General features: G+C 38.0%; 3 protein-coding genes across 3 annotated transcripts; all 3 read left to right on the forward strand.

The window, feature by feature from the left end:
* The first annotated feature begins 4,249 nt into the window (after positions 1 to 4,249).
* On the forward strand, positions 4,250 to 5,547 carry LOC116036920 (olfactory receptor 1-like). The gene has a single exon (XM_031280583.2). The coding sequence runs from the start codon at positions 4,467 to 4,469 to the stop codon at positions 5,436 to 5,438; it is 972 nt and encodes a 323-aa protein (XP_031136443.2). The 5' UTR covers positions 4,250 to 4,466; the 3' UTR covers positions 5,439 to 5,547.
* Positions 5,548 to 15,043: 9,496 nt separating this feature from the next.
* LOC116036919 (olfactory receptor 1-like) lies at positions 15,044 to 16,653 on the forward strand. The gene has a single exon (XM_031280581.2). The coding sequence runs from the start codon at positions 15,586 to 15,588 to the stop codon at positions 16,555 to 16,557; it is 972 nt and encodes a 323-aa protein (XP_031136441.1). The 5' UTR covers positions 15,044 to 15,585; the 3' UTR covers positions 16,558 to 16,653.
* A 3,914-nt stretch (positions 16,654 to 20,567) lies between these two features.
* Positions 20,568 to 22,390, forward strand: LOC116036918 (olfactory receptor 1361-like). The gene has a single exon (XM_031280580.2). It carries the CDS (start codon positions 21,219 to 21,221, stop codon positions 22,191 to 22,193), a length of 975 nt encoding a protein of 324 aa, XP_031136440.1. The 5' UTR covers positions 20,568 to 21,218; the 3' UTR covers positions 22,194 to 22,390.
* Positions 22,391 to 22,924: the final 534 nt, after the last annotated feature.

The raw sequence follows: 22,924 nt of genomic DNA on the forward strand, positions 1-22,924 counted from the left end.
ATGTCAGAATTGTCTAGTTTTTATTATAAATAGCTAAAGGATCATTGGTGCATACAGACAGAAGGACTTATTTTGGATTTGAATTAAAACACATTTTAGGGATAAACAGCTGAATATACTTTCAATGTATTTATTTTTGCCAATTCATTTCTGGCTTATTTATCCATCAAAATACAATATGGAACTTAAAATATATTGTTTTCATAGAATATTAAAATTGATAGAGAAGATTTTTCTATCAGTTCATGGACTGAATTCAGTTGTGTTGTGACACCTGGGGAATAGAATAAGTGTACATTTTACAATTTCTTCTAAATAAATGTTTGCTCCATTGATGAAGATTTAATGCAGTGCTGTCTTCTTATGATTCTGATTAGTTTAACAAACAAGTAATGCAGTTGCTCAACTAAACAAGCATTTATTATATGCTTGTTGTTAAAATAATCCAGGTCATGGAAAGTTCCTAACATACCCCTCACCCCACCCTTTCTCTCGTGGGTGTCCCCTGCAGTTTGGGACAAAGTCTCTACCTAACTGTTTTGGATGTGTCATCATCCTGCAAGAGCAGTGTCAACAAACAACTCATTAACAGCCTCATTAGGCAGAGTTGTTTCAACTTTTAACAGGGGAGTAAAGAACAGTTCAGCGGTTGACTTCTTACTCATAATGACTGCAAGAATCAAACAGTCATAATTAAAGTACAAAAAAGCAAACAAAGACTTTATGAACATATAGTATTTATTAGAGAGGAACCCTCTGGGCCTTCAAGATGTTCAGTGAAGGCCTAAGAAAAAATTATAAAAACTAATTTTTGTACTCACATTATTTATTTATGTATTTATTCACTGAAATAATATTAATAATGTATAGATTATTGTTAACTTGGACTCACTTATTTTTGGCAAATAGTGGTTCAATATAACGGTCAGGGAAATAGACCAATCACAATTTTTGTGATTCCCCCTAGCGAGGCAGGGCCTTCAGTAGCTGGACTGAATGCCCGTGTTATGCAAGTGAATGGGGGCATGCATTTGATAGTGACATGTGTCTTTAGTAGAGCAGATAAGCATAACAATTGTGCATTTTATGAGAAAAGCATGACATTTCTAACATAGTTAGAGCATACCATAAGGATTATTTTCAGATTTGGAGGGAAGTGAGATTTGACCTCTGAGGGCCATTAGAGGTCAAAACCAAGATGGCCGCCAGTCCCTCAGGTTTAATGTTCAAAAGCGTCTAATTTTGGAACCAGTGTAGATAAACATTTAAGGTGTCATTTTCAACTAAGTTGGGGGTGCCCATTCATTTGGTGATACTTTTGAGATCACCAGAATTTAAGAAAATGCATTTAATATCAAGGTCAAGGTCAAATTACGTTAAAAACGTCACTTCACAATCTTTTGTTACCACGTTTATTTTACCTTGGACATTGGACTGGAACTATGCAATATAGTGAAACTTCACCTCCAGTTTAACACTATAGAGATAAAACAAAACAATGAAGGATTAGCCAATCATATTGTGATGTGTGTGAGTTGTGGGTGGGATGATTTCCCCAGATCTTCCGGGCATTCGCGTATACCTTCCACATGGGTCCTAGTTGAAACGGCTCGCTAAAGTTGTCAGCGAGTGAGAAAGGAGACTTCAGTTCCTTCAACGATAGGAACAACAACAAACGAGTATTGATTAACAGTTAGAGCAGTAGATGACGGCAGTTAGCGAAGAAGACTGTGTGGCTGGATTGACTTAATTTTCAAGATCGCCTTTTCAGGAAAAACTTGAAATCATCCAGAAAGGCCAACAATCACCCACTTTGCCAGGATTAATACAAACTAGCAAGAGCTACGAGAGGCATTTTCAAGCTAGCAGCTAATCTTACAGTCGCTATCCGCTGTGCTGTTTTGTATTGCTTATATTTCTTTGTTATATTGTGTACTTGTAGAGAGAGAGTAACATTTGTTACGTTTTGCCTATTTGATGAATTTTGCATGATTCTTGTAATTTTTGAGTGGCATCTTCATGGTTGAATGCACTTATTGTAAGCAGCTTTGTAAAAAGCGTCAGCTGAAAAATGAAATGTAAAGTAAATGATAGTATTTTAACAGATATTAGTGGGTCATACAATTCTGCTTACAGCTGTAACTGTTTTTGCATATGACTGTTAAGCTGTGGTCTTTGTAATTAATAAGCTACGTGTTAAATTACATGACGATGATGATGATAATTTTCATCCCAGAAACCTAAAGGATTCCACAGCAGACAGTGTTGTTGAGTATGGTGTTGAATTAGCTTAACTATGTGTTAGCAAGCCAAGGCACTTGCAAACATAATACTGCATAGAGCGCAACAGTCCCGCCCACAGCGGGTTCCGGAAGTAAAAATACAATGCAATTTCTCCATTGATAGTTGCAGTATAAGCCATGAAATCGTAACCGTCGATGGTAGACTTAAAACCAGCTTGCCGACATGACTAAGCGATTTTATATGCTCATATAGACGCCAAAAATCATGGGGCACTAACCTTGTTTTGAGATAAATGTCTTTTATTCGTGATGTCTTGGATAAGTACTTCATTACCCACAATCCTGAACAATCCCACAATCCCACAGTGATGCCTCTGATTGGTGGAACTCATGCTGGTGAGGAGGGGGAGGAGGGGGAGCTGCCTGCACGATCCGTCAGCCTCCACCGGGAAGCTAACGTTAGTTTAGCTAACAGCTAATTCAGCTAACCGCTAGCTGACAGCTTGATTCAGTCTAAAATAACGTTAACTCAAACTTAACACTGGGTAAAGCAGGCTACAGCTGACGTAACAGCCGTTATATATGTTAACGGTTATTTTCAGGTTTATTTTGAGGGTCTTTTAAAGTTATTACATGCTGTCTCAGCTAGCAGTTAGCCGAATTAGCTGTTAGCTAAACTAACGTTAGCTTCCTTTGTTCAGTGGTGCGCGGTGGTTTATGGGATGAGTAGTTCCTTCGCTCTGAGATGACGATATGTACACAGTGTTGTACCTTTGACTTTTTTTGAATTTTCTGAATGATACGTTGTATGTTTATGAGTCACGTCCCATCTGGTTAGCCTAAAGCATGGTCTAAAACTCTTTATATACGGATCTTTCCAGACGCCTATGGGAAAAATGAATGGGAATTTTACTTCCGGAACCCAAGGTCTCTCGGACGAGGGGCGGGACTGTTGAGGTCTATTGCTTTCTGATTTATCCACATTCCACTATAACACAAGTTGTATACTGTCAAAAGGCTTTAGCTTAACATACAGAAATATAGCAAGCCTAAAACCAGTCTGGATCAAAAGAAGTACATTTCCAGAATAATTGCGGGCCATGCGTCGGATGTGCCTCCGCTTCCGCTCTCTGTGTGTTGCCGTTCTCAAAATCTCTTCGCTTCGGGAAGCAACAGCAAACTTCGAGCTAGCAAGCTACACGCTGAAAATGGCATGTTTTGAAGAAAATGTGTTTAATAAGGCAGGCCTACTTGGTTTTTTTGGGGAATGATTGTAAAGATTTACAAAGAATTTGTTTATTTACTATCTAACTTGGACGTTTTGGGAGCTATTGGCGGGGATTACTATGGACGAAGTACACACGGCAATACACTGGTAAAAGAAAATACGTTTAAACAAGTATCCAGCTAATTTAAATAACAGTTAACTTCATTTAATATTGTATGTGGCGTTTTCTTTACCAGGGTGTAAATGTTCCTTCCCGAGACTATTTTGTAGAGTCACCGTCGCTGCGTCCGTAGCTTAGCATCGCCAAAGACGATTGTGATTGGTTTAAAGAAATGCAAACAGACCAGAGCGTTTTTTTCTCCTATCCTAGAATGTATGTGTGGAGGGGCCAGACCTTACTTCACAGTGCTGTGGAGATAGGTCTGGCAGTGCGAGACTAGTCTAAAACTGACACATGTGATGACAAATGTCAGTGCACACATAATTTTAGGCATACAGAGTGTCAGGATCTCATCCTGCTGATGCCACACGTTTTATTGCCTGTATTCAATTTTTGTCTTCCTAAAAGCTCCGTTTTTTAGTTCGGCAGCTTATAAAAACTTTGTTATGGTTCTTTACCCTGTTGTTAGTGCATTCAACCACACCGCAGCTTTTAGGCATTTTTCTGTTGTTTGTTAGACGGAATTGACAAGGAGGCACCTTCACACATTACAAAGTCAAGGTAAAGTGATGAATTGTTTTCTCCATGTGTGGGCAGGACTTAAATGCGCTCTGTCTCTATGGATTGAAAATGTTTTTTTTATGCTTACATACAATAGACTCAATGGATCGACTGCCAGAACAGTTAAAGCTTGTCAGAGCTTCATCATCAGAAAGAGCGCTAGAAAGAAGAGCTTACCTCTGTCTACATAACAGAACACAGTGCTGACGTGGAGTACGGTTCTCTACATTAAACACTGTGTTTAAGACAATATAAGTTTGAGATTATTTTTACAATGGACTTTTTCAACTCCGCTCTTGGAAAAAACATCACTTTTGTGCGTCCCGCATACTTCATAATAAGTGGATTTATTGGCATACCATATATTACGTATATATATGTCTTTCTCTTTTTTGTTTATCTTGTTTCAGTGCTGGGAAACACAGTTGTAATGGCCGTAATATACTTGGATCATAATCTGAGAACTCCAAAATATGTTGCTGTTTTTAATTTAGCTTTTGTGGACCTTTGTGGTAGTTCTGCTCTGGTGCCAAAGCTTCTTGACATCTTTCTGTTGAACCATCCCTACATCCCCTACAACGACTGCTTGGCATTCCTATTTTTCTGCTACACCTGCCTTTCTATGCAGTCATTTAATCTGGTTGCACTTTCCTATGACAGACTGATAGCTATCATCTTCCCACTGCACTATCAAGTGAAGGTGACCCACAGGTTTATGCTGTCGTTGATTGCCTCATTCTGGGTCTTTGTTATTATTGTTGTACTTATTGCAGTTGGCCTTCTTACAAGACTTTCCTTCTGTAAGTCTGTGGTTATTAACAGCTATTTCTGTGACCATGGCCAGATATACAAGCTGGCCTGCAATGACACAACTCCCAACTCTGTCATTGGTGTGTTGTTGCCACTTCTTATTATTTGGCTGCCACTGACATTTATCTTGTTTAGTTATTCATATATTGGCTATGCATTGTCTAAAGTAGCCACAGTTCAGGAAAGAGTAAAGGCCTTTAAAACCTGCACAGCTCATCTTTCATTAGTGACAATTTATTTTCTCCCAATAATAATCACATTTACTATGAGTTCAAAAATAGATCCAAATGCCAGGATCATAAACTTGGCTCTGAGCTCTGTCTTTCCTCCCATGCTGAACCCAATCATTTATGTTCTGCAGACGCGAGAAATCAAAGAATCTGTAAAAAAAATATTAAAAATCAGAAAGAAATCCCAAATTACGGTGAAGAAATGAATCCTAAAGTGACCATTTGTGTATCTATTTTAGGCTTTGTGTTTAGGACATTATGTACATTAAAGTAAAACTTGTTGATAAAATTCAAATAAGCAACAGCTATTGTACATACTAGATATTTTTTTATGACATCCCACAAATATTAACATAAATTCATTTATTTCATAAAATTTAAATTACAGTAATTTATCTTGAAATAAAATAACTATTTTAAAGATAACACAATACAGTAATAACTCCAGTTTACAGTATGACACACCTGCAATAAGAGTTTTCTGCTAATTGGTTTAATTTATGCTTATATGCTTGTGTAATGCAAACAAGTTCTTGTGATCAAAGTTTGTCTCTGCACATGTCTTGATGGAGTCTGCTGTATATATATAGAGTGTTCATTTTCATCTTTTGGTGCAAAATCAAAAAAAAAATTGTTATTATTATTATTATTATTAAAGATTTATTGCAATCGAATGTTGTAATATTTTGCTTCTTTATGTTCGTCATATTGAAAAAGAAATGAGACCCATCTTGTTTTCTTGTTTTTTTTTCTGAATTAATCAACTGATTTCTAACTCAGCACTACTTAAACCTCTCTGGTCATTCAGGGACATACCGACTTTTCCTGAAAAACTTTTTTGTAGAGCAGCTACAGAAAAAAATTGCTTCTGTGCAGCTGAATGCTTGAATTTCAAAATGTTGTGAGATAAACAATGCAGATTTGAAAAAGAAGTGTTTGGGCATGTTTATCCAGAGTGAGGTTATCATAGGTCCAATTTAGGCCACTTAAACCAATCCTGAGGCTCTGTGTCTTTTTGAATGTCATTGCAGCATGCCTTAATGCATATTATTATGGTTTTAAAGACACCAGACTTTTATAAAACTTTTTCGTTGCTGTTCATGTCGTTTGTGTTATATGTATACAGGTATAATGTTAGGGCTGCACGATTATGGCCAAAATGATAATCCCGATTATTTTGATCAATATTGAGATCACGATTAATTATCACAATTATTTGTTAATTTTTAACCAAAAGAAATGTATTGTCACATAGACTAATTATAACTGCTTTCACATCCATATTGTGCTACTTTCCTGCTAATGTACAAATATGTGCATCACCACGGTAAGATTTTCTCTGGCTGTTTGCATTTTTAGATGGTGTAATATCTCCATGACAACGCCTCGTACTTCCGTTCTACTTACGACTTCCAGGCTTTTTGTAGCTGGACATATAATTTGTTTCGTCTATGTATGAATGTGGATAACGTTAGTGATACTAAGATGCTTGCTACAGTTACACTACTATTGATGAATCGTCGAAAACACGTCACGGCTTTGTTCTAACATTATTTTTTTATTAACGAATTTCTTGGCCTTCATACATTCATTGTATTGAACTTTATGGTGTTTTTTGAAGTGGTTAAAGAGGTTCGTTGTGTTGCTTTGTGGCGCCAACACAACTTTACGGCACTCTTTGCATATGACCTGTTCTTGTTTTGTGTCACTTGCCTTGAACCCAAAATGCTTCCACACAATGGATGACAATCCGATTCTTGGGACAAGCCCCTCGGCCTCGCCCTCTGCTACATTAGACATTTTTTTATTTTCTTTGTTAAGGGACTGTTCGTTACTTAATTAAGGGGCCACCGGAGTTTTGTGGCCTCTTACCTAAAAAGACTTGACCCTCCCCTCGTCAGTAATAATTTTCCTATGACCCTCCAAAACGATTTGAAAAAAAGGCATGACCCTCCCCTTGCGTGCAAGTTTGCACTTGGCAAAGTACAGATACCATTTGGTTTTTATAGCCATGATGTATAGGAGTTAACCTCTGCATTCTCATCTTACACATCACACTCCTCTGTTATGGTGTGGTGGCCATTTCAGTAGATTTACTTACTAACATTGTTGTGGAAACACAATAAGCATGGAAACTAAATGCACACTTCATGCATTACTGCATTACTTCAAATACTAAGTTATTCCTCTTGTAAACTAGTATTCACATGAAATAAAACAATAAACCATTGAGACCATTCAGCAAAGGACGCTGGGAAATCACCAATTCAACACTGGTTGCTATGGACGTCACTATCGTCATTGTATATTTTAGCACATAGGTAAAGCTGCCGAAGCTGAACATTATATTCCAAAACACATATGTTTATTTTTAAAGTTTTTAAGTTACATTGTAACAATTTAACAATTCGCCCTTATGAAATCCAATCGCGGCACGGCTGTTCAATAGACAGACGCTTAAATTCAACTAAAATGTAACAGTGAACAATCAGTGTTGGACCTACAGTCTGTTGAGATGCCTCTCCAAACACAGAAACCAAGCGCAGTCACACCATAAAACGTTAAGACACGTTGAGAAAAAAGATCCGCATTTTGCCGTAATCCAATGACACGGAAAAAAAGTAATCCACAGCGATCAGTAGATCCACAAAAAGGTAAATGATACGGTGTATCCAGCAAGGCCGATACGAGCGTCACATACGAGGCCTCTCCACTTCGCCGTTTAAACAAAGTGGAATAAACTTATAAAAGTCCAAATCTACACAAAACCCGCAATCAATTAGTATGCTGACATCACATTTATATACATGGCATTTAGGAAACCTTTATTGCAAGGTTGGCACAGCAAGATGTCCAGACTAGTGCAACAGTAATTTTCGTTTTTTTGCGTCCTGCTGCTCCCATCGTCAGCCAGGTAATAATTTTTTTTACTAAAGCAGTATATGAAATCAGATGTATATGTATCACCATTTAGTTGTTTTGTGTTATTTAAGATATTTATTTAATATCTGGTCATGCCAGATGTAATTATTCCACGAATTTTTTAAACAATGCAATTACCCGTTTGAGCCACCAGGGGGGCAGTGCTCCTCCTGCCCCCCCCCCCCCCCCCCAGCAAACTCCGCGTATGCGGTCAGACCATCTGCTAGGGGGCCGAGACTGAGAGCTACATGGATAAATATGCACCAAACAAGCCACTTTGAAATTTTTCTCTTTTCATGAATAAAAATGTTGGGTGACCCCCCCACCCAGACTAAAAAATGTTGGATGACCCTCCCTCAGCAGAAAATAAAAAGACATGACCGAACGGTCCCTAAGACAGTTTATAACCTTATGACCGACTGCTATCTGTTGTGGAACTTTCCTCACGTTACTCTGTTTTCTGTGACTGTCTACATCAGGGGTCACCAACACGGTGCCCGTGGGCACCAGGTAGCCCCCAAGGACCACATGAGTAGCCCTCAGGCCTGTTCTAAAAATGAAAATTGAATATTGATATTATCTGTTTCCCACCTTGTTAAGTCATTGTTGATAATTATTGATAATGAAAAATCATTAACGTGATCAGTGTCTTCACATAGATGACTATCATTAATCAATAATCATATATAACTAAAGGCAAACTGAGCAAATTTGTTATTTCAGAAGAGTGTATCAAACTGGTAGCCCTTCGTATGACTCAGTACCCATGAAGTAGCTCTCACTTTCAAAAAGGTTGGTGACCCCTGGTCTACATCTAGAAACTAAGCTGCGCGGTGCAGGGAACAACTCTGATTGGCTCATGGAGGCACGTGATCAGACAGTGGTTTACGGAGTGCTAGATTGGCTTTGCAAAAAGTTTGATACGGAGACGGAGTTCTATGAACGGAATGGGGCATTTTACAGTCCCTCCAGGATTTCGCAATGTTGCGATAGCAACAATTCACTCAAATTCAACCAATTGCCGTGAATTTTCCGCAAATTTGACTAAAAGTTTCCCGTGACTTCAACCAATCCCAGCAGTCCCACGTGACAGACTTTGTATCAGTATGTGACTCTGAGAGCCACTGACCAAGCGAGAGTAAGAGCTGGGTTGACGTAACGTCACCAAATTAATTTCTTTGTTTCTGATATGAAGACGAGACGTGTGTGACTCGAACATCTCACATTACCAACAAAACGTACAGCGAAAGACCGTGTAAAACATTTCAGACCGTCCTGCCAACCTGTATACATTTTAACATCAATGTACGCTGTAATGTTTTTTCACTCTAAAGTCGATAAAAGCTGCTGCTGTTTCAATCCTGTTGGCTCTCTGCAGCGGGTGGGGCACACACACACACACACACACACACACACACACACACAAACACACACGGTGGATGCAGGAAAAACCGCAGATGTGACGTACAGGATGACCTAAATTGAGGACAGCTGTGCTCGTTATTTAAGTGCAATGATAAGTTAAAGTCCAATATGTACTTTATCAAACCGTATTAATGTGTGTCCCAGGCCAGGTTAGGAAATTGACTAACAATGTAAAGATCAACAAGCCACTGACACATACTGTATGTTCAAATTTGATTCATTCAATAAATTATTTTTTGTCATAAATCCACTTGCCATTTACATATTATACCAACATTTGCAGCATCCTGAGCCTTTTTGGTAAGGTTAGTAGGAAAACTCAGCCCAGAGTAATTTTATTCTCCCCAAAACAAGTTTCCTTTTTATTTTTAAAGAACTACACCAACAACAAAAAAATCGCAACTTTTTTTTTCAACTTTCACTGTCTCTCGCAACTTGACATTGCAATCTTTAATATTTTGGTTATTTTTAGGCCTTTATTGACAAGACTGCTGAAGAAATAAAGGGAGAGAGAGGGGGGAATGACATGCAGCAAAGGGCTGCAGGTCGGAGTCGAACCCAGGCCCACTGCGTCGAGGAGTAAACTTCTATATATGGGCGCCTGCTCTACCAACTGAGCTATCCAGGTACCCGGACATTGCAACTTTTATCGCAATTTTTTTACAAAAGCTCCCGCAAAATCAGGCATTTTTGGCCGCAACAATTTCAAAAAAAGGCAGCGAAATCCTGGAGGGACTGATTTTAAATATCGCTCGATCACACGAATTTGATCGTGGGAAGCCAAAATAGTGATCGTGATTAAAATTCGATTAATTGTGCAGCCCTATATAATGTGATGTGATTAAAGATGTGAAAGAGGCAGCATAACAATAACAAGATTGTGGTAGAAAATGACTGAAGTTGTACATGTACATTGCTGAATAACTGCTAAAGTTAATCGTCTGTTGAATAACTCAAGAGGGGCGTAGCGACCTTTGACATCAGAGGAGGTTCAGACTGTCTATTTGTAAAGATTAGAAGAACTTGGGGTTTCTAAATTTCTTGAGATATGCTTGTTTTGGTAACTGGTTCGGACTGGATATTGGTGTTCAGAGCAAATGACAAGATGTAGCTAAGAAGAGTCATACACACCCCTCTGTGTCACCTTGTTTTGTTTTATATCTAGCTGAATGACTGTAATCTATGCAGCAACTGTTGTGTTTATTTTATTCATTAAAGATTAAGCACAACCCTGTGAGACCCAACAGAGGACCTAGAGTTACCATGGCCTATAGTGAAAGTCCTGCCAGAGGTATAACTTAAATCAGTAGAAATCTGTTCCGGTTACAGCCAGCCAATGCTCAGGTTAGCTCTGAAGTGTGTCAAATTCTGTTTTCAAATAAGAGGCAGAATGGAACGGTGAATGTGTGTATCACAGGAATTTAGAATGCACTTTCTCCAAGGCAGGAGTTAGGATTTAGATCTCCCTCTTGCTTTTACCTGACTTGAATGCAGTTTTATTTCATATAAATTTATTATGTCAGAATTGTCTAGTTTTTATTATAAATAGCTAAAGGATCATTGGTGCATACAGACAGAAGGACTTATTTTGGATTTGAATTAAAACACATTTTAGGGATAAACAGCTGAATATACTTTCAATGTATTTATTTTTGCCAATTCATTTCTGGCTTATTTATCCATCAAAATACAATATGGAACTTAAAATATATTGTTTTCATAGAATATTAAAATTGATAGAGAAGATTTTTCTATCAGTTCATGGACTGAATTCAGTTGTGTTGTGACACCTGGGGAATAGAATAAGTGTACATTTTACAATTTCTTCTAAATAAATGTTTGCTCCATTGATGAAGATTTAATGCAGTGCTGTCTTCTTATGATTCTGATTAGTTTAACAAACAAGTAATGCAGTTGCTCAACTAAACAAGCATTTATTATATGCTTGTTGTTAAAATAATCCAGGTCATGGAAAGTTCCTAACATACCCCCCACCCCTCACCCCACCCTTTCTCTCGTGGGTGTCCCCTGCAGTTTGGGACAAAGTCTCTACCTAACTGTTTTGGATGTGTCATCATCCTGCAAGAGCAGTGTCAACAAACAACTCATTAACAGCCTCATTAGGCAGAGTTGTTTCAACTTTTAACAGGGGAGTAAAGAACAGTTCAGCGGTTGACTTCTTACTCATAATGACTGCAAGAATCAAACAGTCATAATTAAAGTACAAAAAAGCAAACAAAGACTTTATGAACATATAGTATTTATTAGAGAGGAACCCTCTGGGCCTTCAAGATGTTCAGTGAAGGCCTAAGAAAAAATTATAAAAACTAATTTTTGTACTCACATTATTTATTTATGTATTTATTCACTGAAATAATATTAATAATGTATAGATTATTGTTAACTTGGACTCACTTATTTTTGGCAAATAGTGGTTCAATATAACGGTCGGGGAAATAGACCAATCACAATTTTTGTGATTCCCCCTAGCGAGGCAGGGCCTTCAGTAGCTGGACTGAATGCCCGTGTAATGCAAGTGAATGGGGGCATGCATTTGATAGTGACATGTGTCTTTAGTAGAGCAGATAAGCATAACAATTGTGCATTTTATGAGAAAAGCATGACATTTCTAACATAGTTAGAGCATACCATAAGGATTATTTTCAGATTTGGAGGGAAGTGAGATTTGACCTCTGAGGGCCATTAGAGGTCAAAACCAAGATGGCCGCCAGTCCCTCAGGTTTAATGTTCAAAAGCGTCTAATTTTGGAACCAGTGTAGATAAACATTTAAGGTGTCATTTTCAACTAAGTTGGGGGTGCCCATTCATTTGGTGATACTTTTGAGATCACCAGAATTTAAGAAAATGCATTTAATATCAAGGTCAAGGTCAAATTACGTTAAAAACGTCACTTCACAATCTTTTGTTACCACGTTTATTTTACCTTGGACATTGGACTGGAACTATGCAATATAGTGAAACTTCACCTCCAGTTTAACACTATAGAGATAAAACAAAACAATGAAGGATTAGCCAATCATATTGTGATGTGTGTGAGTTGTGGGTGGGATGATTTCCCCAGATCTTCCGGGCATTCGCGTATACCTTCCACATGGGTCCTAGTTGAAACGGCTCGCTAAAGTTGTCAGCGAGTGAGAAAGGAGACTTCAGTTCCTTCAACGATAGGAACAACAACAAACGAGTATTGATTAACAGTTAGAGCAGTAGATGACGGCAGTTAGCGAAGAAGACTGTGTGGCTGGATTGACTTAATTTTCAAGATCGCCTTTTCAGGAAAAACTTGAAATCATCCAGAAAGGCCAACAATCACCCACTTTGCCAGGATTAATACAAACTAGCAAGAGCTACGAGAGGCATTTTCAAGCTAGCAGCTAATCTTACAGTCGCTATCCGCTGTGCTGTTTTGTATTGCTTATATTTCTTTGTTATATTGTGTACTTGTAGAGAGAGAGTAACATTTGTTACGTTTTGCCTATTTGATGAATTTTGCATGATTCTTGTAATTTTTGAGTGGCATCTTCATGGTTGAATGCACTTATTGTAAGCGGCTTTGTAAAAAGCGTCAGCTGAAAAATGAAATGTAAAGTAAATGATAGTATTTTAACAGATATTAGTGGGTCATACAATTCTGCTAACAGCTGTAACTGTTTTTGCATATGACTGTTAAGCTGTGGTCTTTGTAATTAATAAGCTACGTGTTAAATTACATGACGATGATGATGATAATTTTCATCCCAGAAACCTAAAGGATTCCACAGCAGACAGTGTTGTTGAGTATGGTGTTGAATTAGCTTAACTATGTGTTAGCAAGCCAAGGCACTTGCAAACATAATACTGCATAGAGCGCAACAGTCCCGCCCACAGCGGGTTCTGGAAGTAAAAATACAATGCAATTTCTCCATTGATAGTTGCAGTATAAGCCATGAAATCGTAACCGTCGATGGTAGACTTAAAACCAGCTTGCCGACATGACTAAGCGATTGTATATGCTCATATAGACGCCAAAAATCATGGGGCACTAACCTTGTTTTGAGATAAATGTCTTTTATTCGTGATGTCTTGGATAAGTACTTCATTACCCACAATCCTGAACAATCCCACAATCCCACAGTGATGCCTCTGATTGGTGGAACTCATGCTGGTGAGGAGGGAGAGGAGGGGGAGCTGCCTGCACGATCCTTCAGCCTCCACCGGGAAGCTAATGTTAGTTTAGCTAACAGCTAATTCGGCTAACCGCTAGCTGACAGCTTGATTCAGTCTAAAATAACGTTAACTCAAACTTAACACTGGGTAAAGCAGGCTACAGCTGACGTAACAGCCGTTATATATGTTAACGGTTATTTTCAGGTTTATTTTGAGGGTCTTTTAAAGTTATTACATGCTGTCTCAACTAGCAGTTAGCCGAATTAGCTGTTAGCTAAACTAACGTTAGCTTCCTTTGTTCAGTGGTGCGCGGTGGTTTATGGGATGAGTAGTTCCTTCGCTCTGAGATGACGATATGTACACAGTGTTGTACCTTTGACTTTTTTTGAATTTTCTGTTCGTTTTTTCACTCAAAATGATACGTTGTATGTTTATGAGTCACGTCCCATCTGGTTAGCCTAAGGCATGGTCTAAAACTCTTTATATACGGATCTTTGCAGACGTCTATGGCAAAAATGAATGGGAATTTTACTTCCGGAACCCAAGGTCTCTCGGACGAGGGGCGGGACTGTTGAGGTCTATTGCTTTATGATTTATCCACATTCCACTATAACACAAGTTGTATACTGTCAAAAGGCTTTAGCTTAACATACAGAAATATAGCAAGCCTAAAACCAGTCTGGATCAAAAGAAGTACATTTCCAGAATAATTGCGGGCCATGCGTCGGATGTGCCTCCGCTTCCGCTCTCTGTGTGTTGCCGTTCTCAAAATCTCTTCGCTTCGGGAAGCAACAGCAAACTTCGAGCTAGCAAGCTACACGCTGAAAATGGCATGTTTTGAAGAAAATGTGTTTAATAAGGCAGGCCTACTTGGTTTTTTTGGGGAATGATTGTAAAGATTTACAAAGAATTTGTTTATTTACTATCTAACTTGGACGTTTTGGGAGCTATTGGCGGGGATTACTATGGACGAAGTACACACGGCAATACACTGGTAAAAGAAAATACGTTTAAACAAGTATCCAGCTAATTTAAATAACAGTTAACTTCATTTAATATTGTATGTGGCGTTTTCTTTACCAGGGTGTAAATGTTCCTTCCCGAGACTATTTTGTAGAGTCACCGTCGCTGCGTCCGTAGCTTAGCATCGCCAAAGACGATTGTGATTGGTTTAAAGAAATGCAAACAGACCAGAGCGTTTTTTTCTCCTATCCTAGAATGTATGTGTGGAGGGGCCAAACCTTACTTCACAGTGCTGTGGAGATAGGTCTGGCAGTGCGAGACTAGTCTAAAACTGACACATGTAATGACAAATGTCAGTGCACACATAATGTTAGGCATACGGAGTGTCAGGATCTCATCCTGCTGATGCCACACGTTTTATTGCCTGTATTCAATTTTTGTCTTCCTAAAAGCTCCGTTTTTTAGTTCGGCAGCTTATAAAAACTTTGTTATGGTTCTTTACCCTGTTGTTAGTGCATTCAACCACACCGCAGCTTTTAGGCATTTTTCTGTTGTTTGTTAGATGGAATTGACAAGGAGGCACCTTCACACATTACAAAGTCAAGGTAGAGCGATGAATTGTTTTCTCCATGTGTGGGCAGGACTTAAATGCGCTCTGTCTCTATGGATTGAAAATGTTTTTTTTATGCTTACATACAATAGACTCAATGGATCGACTGCCAGAACAGTTAAAGCTTGTCAGAGCTTCATCATCAGAAAGAGCGCTAGAAAGAAGAGCTTACCTCTGTCTACATAACAGAACACAGTGCTGACGTGGAGTACGGTTCTCTACATTAAACACTGTGTTTAAGACAATATAAGTTTGAGATTATTTTTACAATGGACTTTTTCAACTCCGCTCTTGGAAAAAACATCACTTTTGTGCGTCCCGCATACTTCATAATAAGTGGATTTATTGGCATACCATATATTAAGTATATATATGTCTTTCTCTTTTTTGTTTATCTTGTTTCAGTGCTGGGAAACACAGTTGTAATGGCCGTAATATACTTGGATCATAATCTGAGAACTCCAAAATATGTTGCTGTTTTTAATTTAGCTTTTGTGGACCTTTGTGGTAGTTCTGCTCTGGTGCCAAAGCTTCTTGACATCTTTCTGTTGAACCATCCCTACATCCCCTACAACGACTGCTTGGCATTCCTATTTTTCTGCTACACCTGCCTTTCTATGCAGTCATTTAATCTGGTTACACTTTCCTATGACAGACTGATAGCTATCATCTTCCCACTGCACTATCAAGTGAAGGTGACCCACAGGTTTATGCTGTCGTTGATTGCCTCATTCTGGGTCTTTGTTATTATTGTTGTACTTATTGCAGTTGGCCTTCTTACAAGACTTTCCTTCTGTAAGTCTGTGGTTATTAACAGCTATTTCTGTGACCATGGCCAGATATACAAGCTGGCCTGCAATGACACAACTCCCAACTCTGTCATTACTGTGTTGTTGCCGCTTCTTATTCTTTGGCTGCCACTGACATTTATCTTGTTTAGTTATTCATATATTGGCTATGCATTGTCTAAAGTAGCCACAGTTCAGGAAAGAGTAAAGGCCTTTAAAACCTGCACAGCTCATCTTTCATTAGTGACAATTTATTTTCTCCCAATAATAATCACATTTACTATGAGTTCAAAAATAGATCCAAATGCCAGGATCATAAACCTGGCTCTGACCTCCGTCTTTCCTCCCATGCTGAACCCAATCATTTATGTTCTGCAGACGCGAGAAATCAAAGAATCTGTAAAAAAAATATTAAAAATCAGAAAGAAATCCCAAATTACGGTGAAGAAATGAATCCTAAAGTGACCATTTGTGTATCTATTTTAGGCTTTGTGTTTAGGACATTATGTACATTAAAGTAAAACTTGTTGATAAAATTCAAATAAGCAACAGCTATTGTACATACTAGATACTTTTTTTTTGACATCCCACAAATATTAACATAAATTCATTTATTTCATAAAATTTAAATTACAGTAATTTATCTTGAAATAAAATAACTATTTTAAAGATAACACAATACAGTAATAACTCCAGTTTACAGTATGACACACCTGCAATAAGAGTTTTCTGCTAATTGGTTTAATTTATGCTTATATGCTTGTGTAATGCAAACAAGTTCTTGTGATCAAAGTTTGTCTCTGCACATGTCTTGATGGAGTCTGCTGTATATATATAGAGTGTTCATTTTCATCTTTTGGTGCAAAATCAAAAAAAAAATTGTTATTATTATTATTATTATTAAAGATTTATTGCAATCGAATGTTGTAATATTTTGCTTCTTTATGTTCGTGGATATGTCATATTGAAAAAGAAATGAGACCCATCTTGTTTTCTTGTTTTTTTTCTGAATTAATCAACTGATTTCTAACTCAGCACTACTTAAACCTCTCTGGTCATTCAGGGACATACCGACTTTTCCTGAAAAACTTTTTTGTAGAGCAGCTACAGAAAAAAATTGCTTCTGTGCAGCTGAATGCTTGAATTTCAAAATGTTGTGAGATAAACAATGCAGATTTGAAAAAGAAGTGTTTGGGCATGTTTATCCAGAGTGAGGTTATCATAGGTCCAATTTAGGCTACTTAAACCAATCCTGAGGCTCTGTGTCTTTTTGAATGTCATTGCAGCATGCCTTAATGCATATTATTATGGTTTTAAAGACACCAGACTTTTATAAAACGTTTTCGTTGCTGTTCATGTCGTTTGTGTTATATGTATACAGGTATAATGTTAGGGCTGCACGATTATGGCCAAAATGATAATCCCGATCATTTTGATCAATATTGAGATCACGATTAATTATCACAATTATTTGTTGATTTTAACCAAAACAAATGTATTGTCACATAGGCTAATTATCTAGAAACTAAGCTGTGCGGTGCATTGAACAGCTCTGATTAGCTCATGGAGGCACGTGATCAGACAGTGGTTTACGGAGCGCTAGATTGGCTTTGCAAAAAAAAAAGTTCTATGAACGGAATGACGCATTTTACAGTCCCTCCAGGATTTTGCAATGTCGCAATAGCAACAATTCACGCAAATTCAACCAATCACCGCGAATTTTGTGCAACTCGCAATTTTGACCAATTACCGCAACTTTTCCGCCAATAGTTTCACGCGACTTCAACCAATCCCAGCAGTCCCACGTGACAGACTTTGTATCAGTATGTGACTCTGAGAGCCACTGACCAAGCGAGAGTAAGAGCTGGGTTGACGTAACGTCACCAAATTCATTTCTTTGTTTCTGATATGAAGACGAGACGTGTGTGACTCGAGCATCTCACATTACCAACAAAACGTACAGCGAAAGACCGTGTAAAACATTTCAGACCGTCCTGCTAACCTGTATACATTTTAACATCAACGTTTTTTCACTCTAAAGTCGATAAAAGCTGCTGCTGTTTCAATCCTGTTGGCTCTCTGCAGCGGGTGGGGCTGTTGCCCAGTTCCCCCTGCGAATGACGGGCGCGCACACACACAGACACACACACACACACACACACAAACACACACGGTGGATGCAGGAAAAACCGGAGATGTGACGTACAGGATAACCTAAATTGAGGACAGATGTGCTCGTTGTTGTAAGTGCAATGATAAGTTAAAGTCCAATAAGTACTTTATCAAACCGTATGAATGTGTGTCCCAGGCCAGGATAGGAAATTAACTAACAATGTAAAGATCAACAAACCACTGACACATACTGTATGTTCAATTTGATTCATTCAATAAATTATTATTTTTTTGTCTTAAATCCACTTTCCATTTACATATTATACCAACATTTGCACCATGCTGAGCCTTTTTGGTCAGCTCAGAGTAATTTTATTCTCCCCAAAACAAGTTTCCTTTTTATTTTTAAAGAACTACACACAAAAATAAATTGCAACTTTCACTGTCTCTCGCAACTTCATTGCAACAAAAATACAAAAGACATTGCAACTTTTATTGCAATTTTTTACAAAAGCTCCCGCAAAATCAGGCATTCTGGGCCGCAACAATCTCAAAAAAAGGCAGCGAAATCCTGGAGGGACTGATTTTAAATATCGCTCGATCACGCAAATTTGATCGTGGGAAGCCAAAATAGTGATCGTGATTAAAATTCAATTAATTGTGCAGCCCTATATAATGTGATGTGATTAAAGATGTGAAAGAGGCAACATAACAATAACAAGATTGTGGTAGAAAATGACTGAAGTTGTACATGTACATTGCTGAATAACTGCTAAAGTTAATCGTCTGTTGAATAACTCAAGAGGGGCGTAGCGACCTTTGACATCAGAGGAGGTTCAGACTGTCTATTTGTAAAGATTAGAAGAACTTGGGGTTTCTAAATTTCTTGAGATATGCTTGTTTTGGTAACTGGTTCGGACTGGATATTGGTGTTCAGAGCAAATGACAAGATGTAGCTAAGAAGAGTCATACACTCCCCTCTGTGTCACCTTGTTTTGTTTTATATCTAGCTGAATGACTGTAATCTATGCAGCAACTGTTGTGTGGAGTTTTGGCATCCTGGTGCCAGATCTGTAATAAAGTACTTTCTTGTAAGACAACAGAGACTGACCACGGTGTTTATTTTATTCATTAAAGATTAAGCACAACCCTGTGAGACCCAACAGAGGACCTAGAGTTACCATGGCCTATAGTGAAAGTCCTGCCAGAGGTATAACTTAAATCAGTAGAAATCTGTTCCGGTTACAGCCAGCCAATGCTCAGGTTAGCTCTGAAGTGTGTCAAATTCTGTTTTCAAATAAGAGGCAAACCAGAATGGAAAGGTTCACATTATTAGCTGATAAAAGTAGGTTATTAGGGCCTTAGAACCTGACTGAAATCTCTCATACATACCACTGTCATTCGTAACAACCACAGGCTAATCCGATGGATGTTTTTTTTTCTTCCAAAACCATAGCTAGAAACTAACTTTAGTACTAACTTTTTAATCATATAGACCTAGAGCTAGCTTTTTCAGCAATGGTTGAATTATAGGACATTTACAAAATTTGAATTGTGCCACTGGCCAGTAAACTATCTATGTTCAAAACAAAAGGCTGTTTTTGTTTAAAAAACAAACAAATCCAACCCAATTTTGACCTCCAAGCTACTTCAGACTGCACCTAGCAGTCTCCGAAATACAAATGCTAGCTGGGATTTTAGCTCAGTCTGTCTTTTAAGGATATCACTGATCAAGACAGTAGTCCAGTGTTCAGACCTAATATTTGACAGTTCCTGAATAGTTGCTAATGCTTTAAGCTGTGTGCCTCTGCCTCGCCCAGTAAGTGAGCGCCCAGCAAGCTGTGTGCAACAATAGGGGCCTTAGCGTTCTTATAAAATAAACAGAATCAACAAATGCCAACATTGTAATATTCACAAAAATAGCCTTTGGTAGATTGTTATGTATTTTAACGAACAATTGTGCAACATTGCATTTGTATATTTGAGTTGCTGAGAGAACAGCTTTACAGTTGTGTTGCTGGTGTGGAGTATTATTTCATATTAAACTGAATTGTACTGTGAGGTAATGGAGTGTAAAAGCGTAAAAGTTTTAACCTTATATATTAAATCGTGCTCAGTTTTGACTGTTTTCAGTGCAAGTGTTTTCTTACTTTTAGAGTCGACTAGTTTAATAACTTCCGATTAAACATTAGGAAAATTAGTCTTTAGTAACAGTCTATAGTAATATTATATGTGCTGTTTTCTTTTATCAGGATGCAAATGTTCCACCAAAAAAAGTTCCTTCCTGAGACCATTTTGCAGAGCCAGCATCGCTGTGCCTGGAACTTAGCGCCGGGAATGTATGTATGGTAGAGCCATACCTTACTCCACAGCGCTGTGGAGATAGCTCTGGCAACGCAAGACTACAGTGGGTTTTTAAACCAGTTTGAATGAAAACAGTTGCCTGCTGCGGCCAAAAACGATGCTTTGAAAGCCAGGAAAGTGACCCAAAACAGTAAAGTTGAAACCCATTATAAAGTTCCGTAAAGCTGAGTAGAGCTGTAGATTCAGGTTCTCTGTATGTTCATCACTATAAGCGGCTTCTTTCACATTGTCATTTGATACATTATTGTTATAAATATATTAATATATTGATTAAAGTCACTTTAAACAAAAAGGTAATTGAAAGGTCACTCACTGAAATACTATATTACAGATAAAATATGTTATACTGTAGATGCTCTGTAGATTTGTGCTTAGTAAATGTGAGTCAGTAAGATTCATTGAAATGGGTTTGTCTGATGATGAGTGGCTCATCAAAAGACACAGGGGAATAGACATTGATCTTATTTGACAGAAAGGCAGAGGGCTGCTTCTCTTAGTAGTCAAAACAGGTAAACCTTGACAGAGTTCTGTCACCAGAAAGAGAGAGAGCACCTCATACATAAAACAACACAGTGCGGATGCTGAAGCACAGAAAAGGACACTTCTTTACATAAATCACTGCGGTGTGGTTTTTTTTAATGGAGTTATTCAACTCAGCTCTTGAGAAAAACATCACTTTTGTGCATCCTGCATATTTCATAATAAGTGGTTTATCTGGCTTCCCAAATATTAACCATTACTATGTCTTTCTGTTTTTTGTTTTTATTGTCTCAGTGCTGGGAAACACAGTTGTAATGGCCGTAATATACTTGGATCATAATCTGAGAACTCCAAAATATGTTGCAGTTTTTAATTTGGCATTTGTGGACCTGTTTGGTAACTCTGCTTTGGTGCCGAAGCTTCTTGACATCTTTCTGTTGAACCATTCCTACATCTCCTACAACGACTGCTTGGCATTCCTATTTTTCTGCTACACCTGCCTTTCTATGCAGTCATTTAATCTGGTTGCACTTTACTATGACAGACTGATAGCTATCATCTTCCCACTGCACTATCAAGTGAAGGTGACCCACAGGTTTATGCTGTCGTTGATTGCCTCATTCTGGGTCTTTGTTATTATTGCTGTACTCATTGCAGTTGGCAGACTTTCCTTCTGTAAATCTGTTGTTATTAACAGCTATTTCTGTGACCATGGCCAGATATACAGGCTTGCATGCAATGACCATTTCCCCAATTATATCGTCAGCTGTTTGTATCCTGTTCTTATTTTTTGGCTTCCGTTCATTTTTATCCTGTTAAGTTACCTATATATTGGCTGTACTTTGGCTAAAGTGGCCACACTACAACAAGGACTCAAGGCCTTTAAAACGTGCATAGCTCATCTCTCATTGGTAGCAATATATTTCATTCCACTGTTAATCACATTTACCCTGATGGAAAAAATACATCCAAATGCCAGGATCATAAACTTGTCTCTGACCTCCGTCTTTCCTCCCATGTTGAACCCAATCATTTATGTTCTGCAGACACAAGAAATCAAAGAGTCTGTGAAAAGGTTATTAAAAATCAGGGGGAAATCCAAAATAACAATACAAAAATTAACGATAATGTGACCATTTGTCTATGCTATACACCATGTATTTTGGTGTTTTATTTTCCTGTAAATGATCCTTTCTAACATCACACAAATGTTTGTTACATTGCGTTGTGTATAAATCTACAAATCTATAAATCAAATAGATCTTTTGTAACAAAAAGTAATAAAATCAAACAATGTAAACTATAATGTAAACTATAATTTTCCTCCCCCAAAGGTAGAGATGGTCCTGATTTTTTTCTTCCTGATACCGATTCTGATACCTGAACTTGCGTATCGGCCGATACCGAGTACCGATCCGATACCAGTGTGACATATATTTTATTATGTTTTAACAACTGTATACTGCTATCCTTGTATGGATGTGATATGATTTCTATCTTTGTTGTCAGTCTGGCTCAGGTTAAAGTCTTTGTGAAACATGAACAATGAATGCCACGGAACTTTCTTTTACCATGCAGTTTGACAGTCAGTTATAACGGAAAAACTACTAAATAAACTACTTTAATGTAGATTTTCTTTAGGGCTTTATTACGTGGTATCGGATCGGTGCATAAACTCCAGTACTTCCCGATACCGATACCAGCGTTTTAGGTAGTATCGGAGCCGATACCGATATCGGAACATCTCTACCCAAAGGTTTAGTAGAAGCCCAACATGCCAAATGAATGGTATTTTTTCATAATAAGCATATGAATTACATTTTTTTTCTACTGCGTTTGTGTTGAGTAGGATCTACAGGAACAT

This window comes from Sander lucioperca, chromosome 13 (genome assembly GCF_008315115.2).
Source record: "Sander lucioperca isolate FBNREF2018 chromosome 13, SLUC_FBN_1.2, whole genome shotgun sequence".
In the NCBI taxonomy this organism is placed as follows: domain Eukaryota; kingdom Metazoa; phylum Chordata; class Actinopteri; order Perciformes; family Percidae; genus Sander; species Sander lucioperca.

Excerpts from the sequence above, each read along its gene's own strand:
- LOC116036920 (XM_031280583.2), top strand. The coding sequence starts at position 4,467 with ATGGACTTTTTCAACTCCGCTCTTGGAAAAAACATCACTTTTGTGCGT.
- LOC116036919 (XM_031280581.2), top strand. The coding sequence starts at position 15,586 with ATGGACTTTTTCAACTCCGCTCTTGGAAAAAACATCACTTTTGTGCGT.
- LOC116036918 (XM_031280580.2), top strand. The coding sequence starts at position 21,219 with ATGGAGTTATTCAACTCAGCTCTTGAGAAAAACATCACTTTTGTGCAT.